At 55.1% G+C, this 9,261-nt stretch overlaps 1 protein-coding gene across 1 annotated transcript; it reads right to left on the reverse strand.

Annotated features, from left to right (window-relative positions):
* Positions 1-318: 318 nt before the first annotated feature.
* On the reverse strand, positions 319-8,170 carry SELENBP1 (selenium binding protein 1). Its single transcript, XM_045817207.1, has 12 exons — positions 8,046-8,170; positions 5,630-5,686; positions 5,332-5,444; positions 4,891-5,076; positions 4,112-4,232; positions 2,745-2,927; positions 2,313-2,491; positions 1,768-1,846; positions 1,554-1,675; positions 1,212-1,304; positions 931-1,049; positions 319-727 (listed from the first exon to the last, which is right to left on the reverse strand). The coding sequence occupies exons 1-12, from the start codon at positions 8,047-8,049 to the stop codon at positions 565-567; spliced, it is 1,419 nt and encodes a 472-aa protein (XP_045673163.1). The 5' UTR covers positions 8,050-8,170; the 3' UTR covers positions 319-564.
* Positions 8,171-9,261: the final 1,091 nt, after the last annotated feature.

Genomic DNA, 9,261 nt, shown 5'->3' on the forward strand with positions numbered 1-9,261 from the left:
TCTCCTGGGGAGAGTGGATGAAATTGCAGCTTCTTTAAAAGAAAGCACAGATTTTTCTTTTTTTAAGTTTAGAAACACTGATGATCATTTTTTTCCTGTAAATGGTCTTGTTACAACCACATCTGAAATTTTCAGGTTCTGTCTGGTGATAAAAGTGATATGTTGGCACCATTAGCATCATGTTGGAATCACTGGTATGAACTAGTTATCATAATCCCAGAGTCCTCTTCAGGGGCTTCCCGTATGAGACAGAAAGTGTCAGTAGAAGAGAAACCACAGGCCCCATGCCCCCAGAGACAAGGTAATTTAAGGAATGGGTTCACCGGTTTATTATTTATTTATTTTTTGTGTGAAATAATTTGAAAAGCTCATGTAAAAACAGCACAGTGAGTAACACGTAACAGTGGCTGGTAAATGAGAATACCGCTCAAAACATTTCAACAGCCTCATCTTGACCTTGGCGGGTAAGCCACCAAGGGTGGTGGCCCAGAGAGCCCTGAGGGAAGCCAGGTCCCCAGGGAGGTGAGGGCTCAGAATGTGGCGTGGAGCTCTGAGGGGTGAACTTCAGAGCCAGATGTCAGAGCTGCAGTCGCCCCCAGGGTAGCGGAGCTCATGGGCCAGGGCTGGGCCCAGAGGCTCCTTCCCAAAGTCCACCAGGAAGTTGGGGTTCAGCTTCAGCCCTCCCTTTTCTGTGTCTACATCAATCTGCAGCATCACAGAGCCTTCCCTGGTGTCAATGGGGAGGGGAGAAGAGAGAGGTCAGGGGGCGCCGTCCCCCTCCCCCAGACTTTGTGAGTGTACAAGTGGGCTCCTGAGGAAGGAGTGGGGTCTGTATGGTGGGGGCAGGTGGTGTGCTCCAGGAGTCCTCAGCAAGCCAAGTGACCCAAGGGAAAAGACTGGGGAGGAAAGCCCAGGCTGTCTGCTTCTCACCTGATGAGATCAGGGTAAAACTGCTTGTCCCAGGCACTGTACAGCGACGTAGTGACATAGAGACGCTTGCCATCTAGGCTAAGCTGGATCATCTGAGGGCCTCCAGTCACCCGTTTCCCCTTGGGAAAACCAGGGGTCAGCGCCCAGGATGCTGGAGGAGATCATAGGTACTTCCCAACCCCAAGAGCATCCTCAGATGATGCCCTCCCCCCCACCCCCCCACCCCCACGCTTGTCTGGCCTGGGTCTGAGTGTGAACACGGGCAGGGGAGAGATCCTTACCTTGACCACCAGGGGCTCTGGCTGTGATTTCAGCTCCTGGTCCTCCAGCACTTGCACAGGGCCTCCCTTCACAATGCTGCCCCCCAGGAAGAGCTGGGTGGGAAGGGGCAGAGCATGAAGGACAACAGTGCAGGGAGAGCTGCTTGCCTCAGCCAGGATCCCTCCCTCCCTCCCGCTCCCAGCTGGTCCAGGACTCCCCGCAGTCCTGGCCCGCACCATCCCTCAGCCTGCACTTTTGCTTTTCTTGTACCTCCCTTATCAACCCCCAACCTCTTCCCTCTTCCTCATGTAGCCTCTCTTCTTCTTCTCCCCTTTCTTTTCGCTGCCCTGCCAGGGCCCTACCTGTCCCGTGAGCCGAGGCCTCTGCGGGTCAGAGATGTCATACTGCCGCAGGTCCCCGTGCAGCCAGTTGCTGAAGTAGAGGAAGCGGTCATCCAGGGACAGCAGGATGTCAGTGATCAGGCCTGGGGTGGGGGTGCAGTTCAGAGGCTGTAAGGACTCCTGATCCCCAGGCTAATATCAACCCTCTGATTCCTACCCTTCCCTGGGCACCCACCTGGCATTTCAGGCAGCATCCAGCCCTTCACTTTCTTGGGGGGCACCTGGATAACCTTCTCCACTGACCAAGTTTCTCCCTGCATTGGGATTAGGGGCGGAGGGGTGAGCCTGTCAGAGTTGGAGGTGGGGGGCAGGCCTGGCTATCCCCAGGGCCTAGTGCCTACAGGGAGACAGTGGATACAGGGCCTCCTTGCCACCAAGGTCTAGTTCCAGCACAAGCTCTTTAAGACAGGACTCATGTCTGCTTCACCACTCTATGCCTAGCACCTGGCACAGCACCTGGCATAGAAGCTCACACAACATTTTGTTGACTAAGTGAATGAATAAATATGGCCAGTTAGAGTTAAGGTGGAAATAGCTTAGGACTGAGAGTAGAGAGATGGGTAGGCGGCCCTGGTTTTGGTTCTGGAGAAGTCTGGGATGGCAGAGCCAGGCAGAAAATTCTGGCCACTCCTAGGGAGAGGGGAGCAAGTGTCATGGCTACAGCAGGCTGGACAGAGGCAATGACAGGACTGCGGGACAGGGCCAGAGGGCGCATGTCACCTCGTTCTTGAAGAAGCGCTGGATGGTGGAGCTGAGGGCACAGCCCACGAAGCCCTGGGCAGCAGCTGGGTTGTGCAGGAAGCGGACCTCCAGGGGGATGAGCCCATCCTGTAACTCTAGGGTCTGCACGATCTCATGGCGCTGCCAGTCCCACACGTATAAGTGGCTTCCATACAGTCCTGGGTGGGAATGGGCCCGAGGATGGGCTCCAGGTCAGACCTGGAGGGCACCAGGAAGGGCTGGGGCCCAGCACTGGGCGGAAGTTTGAATACGGCAGGAGGACACCCGCACAGCCAGAGCACTCCGCACATCCTGCACCATCACTCACGGTCTGCGGCCCGCATGAGGGAAGTGAGAGACTGGAGAGCGGGGCTTGGGAGCAGAAAGAGGGTGTGTGCCCATGCTCCCGCCGACCCCCAGGGCAGTTCTCACCAGCCTCTACATCGGCAGGGTTGAAGCCTTCTTGTAAGACTTTGGGAGCTGCCCATGAGGAGCTGACCATGACGTTGTGTCGAGGCTGGTACCAGAAGTCGTAGCCCAAAGGCGCAGCACCCCCTGGGCGCTCCCACGTCCCCTTCACATCAAAGGTCTCTCCATCCAGCAGCACAAAACCCCCTGAGCAGGGAAGAAAGTGGGGTGGCAGTAGGGACCGTCGAGAGACTACCCCCACCCAGCCCTCACTCCAGGCCAACAGGCACCCAGTCCGTTGCCTCCCACTAGGTTTGTCAGCTCCTTAAATTCAGGTGTCCAAAAGGTCTCACCCAGAGGGTCAGGTGGGAGGTGGGGACTTACTCTGTGCCCCCACCACACATCAGCTTCATCCATCTCCCAGACCATGGGGGAGATTTTTCTCCCACTGAGCCAAGAGACCTTCTGGGGCTCAGCAGCCGGCACCTGCCTCACCCTGCCTCCCACTTTCAGTGTGGGGTTCCTGCCTGAGTCTAAGCTCCATTCTGCTCACTTCCTTTCTCCATGCAGCAGACAGATTGTACTTATGTGTAGTTCAGCATGAATACTCAGTATGTGTTTCCCTTCTGTGTATGTTACGACATGTTGACACTTCTTTACAAAACGACTTGAGTCTACTCCTAAGTGTCAGTTAAATCTAGGAATATCATGGTTCTGCCATTTCCTGGAAAAAGCAGTTAAGTAGAGTCTAGTGCAGTAAAAGTAACTGGATGACCCTTAGCTGATATCCCACTGCAAGCCCTTGGATGGCAGCTCTGATGAAACAGGTAAGGCTTGGAGAGAAGCATCCCGGCATGGAAATAGGACATGGATTCCGGGGCCTGATCGCTGGGTTTGAGTGCCAGTTCTGTGACTCACTAGCTGTATGATTTAGGGAAGTTACTTAACCAATCTGCCTGTTTTCCAATCTGTTAAACAAAGATCGTAGCAGGATGCATCTCCTAGGTTGTGTCTGTCACAAAGTGGATATTTTATAAGTGTCATCCCAATCACCAGAAAAGAGATAGCAAATGTGGAGATTAAGGATCCCAAAAACTGTGAGATTTGCTCATAAATGTGCTATGGCTGGTATTAAATGTATGTATTTTCTGGGGCCATATCTGTGCCCACAGGCTCCACAGCAGATTGTTGTAACTATAACTTTTAAGTGAATTCATTAGCCAAGGCTCATTTTCATAGAAAAAAGTAGAAAGAACTGAAGTTACTTGACTGCAGTTTAAACATGGGATGAGAGACTAAGTCCCCTGTTATTCCTAGAAGGTCAGTCCACCTGTTCTCTTCTTGGGACCAGCTGCCCCACAGGTGTGCCTGCAGTGCCAGCAGCTAACTACCTTTGCCATTGCCCTTGGGGTCTCCCAGGGTGCTGATCATCACCTCCCCGGTGGGCAGGCAGTGGCTGGTGTGCAAGTAGCCCAGGTCACACTTGGCATGGATGTCCTTGGGCTCAATGACCTAGAGAGCGGTAAGGACCAGCATTAGAATGTTACAGGGCTGGGCTTGCCCACTTCCTGCTGCTTCACTCCCCCATGTCTATCTGCTGACCTAGTCCTCTTTCCCTCCAACACATGGCATGAGTTTCCCTGCGGGAATATGGCAGAGATTCAGTCTGGTCGCTTCTGCAAACCAGCAAGAGAGAGTCAGAGCGGCTGCTAACTCCCAAGGCAGAAAGCATGGATTTCTCTCCCATCTCAAGGCACTCACAGCCCTGTGGGACCGTAAGCTCCTCCTGGGCTGGGCCGATGCCATTGTCAACTTTGTGTCACCAGCAGCCAGCAGGGAGTGCTCGCTGAAGAGGAAAGTCAACAAAGTGTCGAGAGGAAAGAGTGGAGGCTCCTGCCTTAGAAAGCCATGGGCTCTGGGCTGGCTGGGAGAAATGGCTCCTCCCCACTCAGGTAAAAACAAGGAGCCTCCCCAATGCTCTCCAGTTCCCCGCCTCACAGTGCTGGATGGCAACCTATAACTCCCTGCTGAGTCTAACCCTCTTTCTGCCGCTGAGCCCAGACTCTGCCCAAGAGCTGGAGGCAGCTAGTTTAGGCATGGTTTCCCACCCACAGGCTGCCCAGGGTAGGGGTACGTGAGGGTCTGTAAGTGGCGGGGGCAGAGAACATGCCTTGTGCAGCTTCGGGGCGCGGGGCTCGGTGCCCACATCCACCACATAGATGCGGGAAGAGATAAGACAGGGCAGCACCAGCTTGGTGCGGGACTTGGTGCTGTCCCCGTAGCAGCTGCTGCACGTGTTCCACCCCGAGTGGTGCAGCTCGTCCTTCAGGTTGGGCATGGGCAGTCGGTGGATGACCTAAGATGGGAAAGGGGCAGGGGGTGACGCTCTGTTTGCTTTGGGAATAGGCACCCACTGGACCCACTTTGGCTTGCAGTGCAGTGCAGGCTGGATTTCAGCACTTCCCTTGGGCCTCTGGGTGCCCTTGTGCAGTGAACAGCCTGCACCACCATATCCAGGGAGGGCGAAGAAACATGGGGCTGGGGAAGGGCATCCCCAGGCCAGGGCTAGAGCTGGGATCACAGGGTGCTCTGCTGTCCGAGCCCCACCTACCTGGCAGTACTGAGGAGACTTGGGGTCAACATCCACTGTGGCTAGGTAGTCCGGGGCCTCAATGCCCGTGTTTCGGTAAATACAGGGCAGGTAAACAATCTCCTCCCTGGGCCCTGGAAGTAAAAAGCAGGCGGTGGGGATGGTGGGGTGGAGAGGAATGGCAGGGACAGTGCTAGGTGTGCCTGAATGTGAAGGCCAGGGTCTGGGGTCCCCTAGCCCTAACAGCTATGGCATCAGTAGAGGGCACTGGCTTGCAGTTTCTTCCCAAGGTGCTGAGTCTCTGACATTGCCCACTTACCTTTCATGGCCTCTAGAGGGGTAGAGTACCCGGGTCCACACTTTCCACATTTGGTAGCTGCGGAAATAATGTGAAATGTTGATAGAACCACACTCTGGAGGCTGAAGGTTGCTTCCCTACCTGCTGCAACCCACCCTCCTACCAGGGCCAAGGCAGATGCGCTGTCCCAGGTCCCAACCCCAGTCCATCGCTCCAGTCATCCTCCCAGCACCCCAAACCCCTGATGGCATTGGGTGGGACCAGAAGCACTGTGAACATAGGACCCAAAGGCGAACAGACACTGCAGCACCCTAAGGAGAGCAGGAGAAGGGCCGGGGCAGTGGAGGCTGCCTGGTGCAGTGTTCACGACACTGACTCGGGTCTCATTTTCAGCTGGGCACTCAGGAACCGTGGGAACTTAAGCACATTAATTAGCCTCCCCAGTGTCCATTTTGAGGAGAGTAACCAAGAAGATGTAGGTAGGAGTTTAGCTCTGTGCTTGCTGGTTGGAGCCAGGGAAACTGGCTGTTACTCAGGAACAGCCCCCAGGGTCAAGTTCACTTCCTTCACCAATAGGTGTCTCTTCCAGAGACTGGGACACTTCGTGCTCTTCTCCCCTTTGGGTCTTGATCCAAGGCTGCTGGCCAGAGTTTGGATTACACAACTGAGGATCTGGTAAGAATTAGGAGGCTAAAGTTCAAGGCTACAACGCTGATAGGACCTGGATGTCTTTAGAACAGTTTTACCCTTGGTGGGCCCTACTTCCTTTATATAAAAAACAGGGTGTTTGGCCCAGTCCGGAGAGCTCAGAGGCCCACCTGCCAGAGCTGTACAGTGACTTTCCTGTCCCCTGAAGCCTGGCAAGAGAAGCCACGCTGATCTTCGGGGAGCATGTCAGCTGATGAGAAGGAGGGCTGCCTGGACCAGGCATCAGGCATCAGGCATCAGGGGTTGGGGCCTGACCAGGAGGAAAGGCTGAGGAAAGGCCGAGGAATAACACAGAGGGAGCTGCAGGCTGAAGGAAATCCCAGAGTGGAGCTCTCAGGACGGGACACTCCTCTTGCCTGGTGCCAGGGCCAGTCTGGCCAGTGTCCTGGCAGCTGGGGGCCGCATGTGGGGAGCCAAGAGCAGCCAGGGTGGAGCCTGCACTGCCGCCTGAGCCTAGACCGCCAGCCAGGGAGCTGCCAAGGACTTAGGAGGCTGAGAGGCGGTGGCGGCGTTTAGGAGTCCAGAAATCCGGTTTCAAGCTCCTGGTTTGATATCTACCCTCTCCACTTTCTCCCCTTCATTTGCTAAAAGCAGGTAATAATATCTGACCTTCTTCTCTAGGTAGGTATGAAGGTCACATAAGATGTGTGTGTGGGAGGGCTTTTGTAAAGGATAAATGTGGGTAGGGCTGCACCAGAACTGGTGTCCCAGGCAGCAGAAGTTGGGGTGGGGGGAGCATTGGGGCAGGGTGAGAGGTGGGGGCAGGGTGAGAGGGAGGTTCAGTCCACAGGAATTAAGGAGAGTTGTTCTGCTACCCAGCCGAGCTGTGTCAGGGTTTGGAGGGGGAGAGAAGAGGGCGGGGAAGGAGGATCTGGACACGGAGGGGGAAGGCGATTCAACACTCCAGGCATGAAGACAGAGATACAAACACTGCCAAGCCAAACAGAGACTGAGAGAGGGGAGAGGCGAAGGAGTCAGGGGGTGAGGCCGCCAGCATCATCTCCCCGCTCCCCCTCTGAGCATCAGTACCCCCTCTCTTAAGCATCTCAAACTCAGATCTCTTTGGGTTTGAGATGAGTTTAGGGAAGCTCATTAAGTTTTCCCAGTGCAGGCTAGCTGCTGGGCATTCTGCCGGCACAAAAAAAGAGACAGATTTAAGGGGACAAGGACCTCGACACTTCCAACCAGACCCGAATGCCTCTACAGCCTGACATCCATTCCCACAGTTGGGGGAATAGAAAGATTTTGGGGATTGAGGTGGAGTGGGGGTCAACAGGCCCCAGTGAGAGAGAGTGGGCTTCCCTGTCCAGCAAGAGGGACTGGTGATTCAAAGTGGCTAGAGAGCCGCCCTGTACATTGAAGGCCTGGGTTCTCTACTCCCTGCAGCAAGAAGCTGGCCCAGAGCTGACATCGGGATTGTCTCTTACGGTAACTGCCCAGGACATAGAGGTTCCACTGCTAAGTGCCCAGTGCTTGATTGTCTCAGCTGCATGAAGGCACCCGGACCCCAGGCCACAGCTGGGAAGCTGGCAGTGGGGCCCAGGGTCACCTTTCCCAGCACCATTCCCAGCTGGTAAATGCAGGCGTGGAGTGGGGGTGGGGACAGAGGAGCAGAGTCCAGCCCTGTGTTCCGTAACCAGCTATCCCCACCCAGGTTTTCTGCCACTTCTTGTAGGGTGGTCCAGGTGGGCAGTGTGGGTTTGTGGTGGTCAGAAGGCCCCCTCCTTACCCATGTTGCTGCCTGGCACGTTTTGGTCCTGCTGGATCTGCCAAGAGAGGGCAGAGAAGGGAAGCTGTGCTCGTGCAGAGTCACGAAGTGCCTGAGAGGCTGTGCTAGGGCAGGAGGAAAGGAAGGATTTTATGTGACCAGGGGGTTTGGGCGGAGCAGGGGGAGGGCCAGGGCTTCAGCCCAGAGTGAATGACTAAGGGCAGCTGGCCAGGAAACTCTCACATGGCCGGGGCAGCTGGTGTTTGAATTATGGGGGTGTGAGTGTGTGTGCCTGTGCACATGCAGCCCTGTGCTGGGCCTGTGCTCAGCCTGGGCAGGCACGAGTTTGTGTCTGTGCCTGTGTACCTCTGTGATGCCCATGTCAGTGCTTCTATGTATTGGCTGTATGAGTGTGCACCAGGGTTGTGAAAATGTGCCTGTGTGTGAAAATCTGTGCTCCTGTATGCATGAGTGGGCGTGTGGGAGTGTTTCTGTGTATCGGGACTTGTGCGTGTTCTGTGTGCTTATGTGATAAGTGCCTGCCAGAATGTTTAGCCTGTGTGGGCACGTACACACGTACCCATGTAAGTGGTAAGCTTGTGTGAGCATGTGCATGTCCTGCACTTGTTACTGGGCCTCCAAACACTCATGTCTGTCCTTGGACCTGCCTCTTGGCATTTGCAGGCACCCAGGCCCGTGGGCCTGTTTGCTCCTCCTTGCACAGCTAAGTGAGCTCCCCCCTGAGATTATCCTCTTATTCCAGACATCTGTGCTCCCACAGGTGTGACCCTACCCTCCAAAGCCTACAAAACCCATGTCTTCCTGCCACAGCTGCCCAACAGGAACCACGACTGGATAGTGTCCAGGTTCACTTTCCCCTGACCCATTCATTCCCCTTGAGCTTTGAAGTGCGGTAAACTCCTCAGTGCCCATCATTGCCCTCCTAAACCTCAGGAGGTGGAAGTGGAGTGCCTCCTGCTCATGTTCCAGCCTGGTTCCTCAACAGCTCCCAGAGTCGGGTAGCAGAGCCCCAGGGCAGCCCACCACAATGCCGCTGTGCCTAGCTGACTTATGACAAGTCACAAAACTCAGGGTCTTCATCTAAACAGCTGGAGGATTCAATGAGTGCCAGGGTGCTGAGCCAGCTACTATAGTGTCCCAGGGACATGCCATGATCCCTAGGCAAATGACAAATGCTTGCTGAAGAAACAAAGCAAGACTGAGGCCTGATCCGTGA

Source organism: Phyllostomus hastatus, unplaced genomic scaffold, assembly GCF_019186645.2.
Source record: "Phyllostomus hastatus isolate PE091 unplaced genomic scaffold, TTU_PhHast_1.1 phas_scaffold_216, whole genome shotgun sequence".
NCBI classification, from domain to species: domain Eukaryota; kingdom Metazoa; phylum Chordata; class Mammalia; order Chiroptera; family Phyllostomidae; genus Phyllostomus; species Phyllostomus hastatus.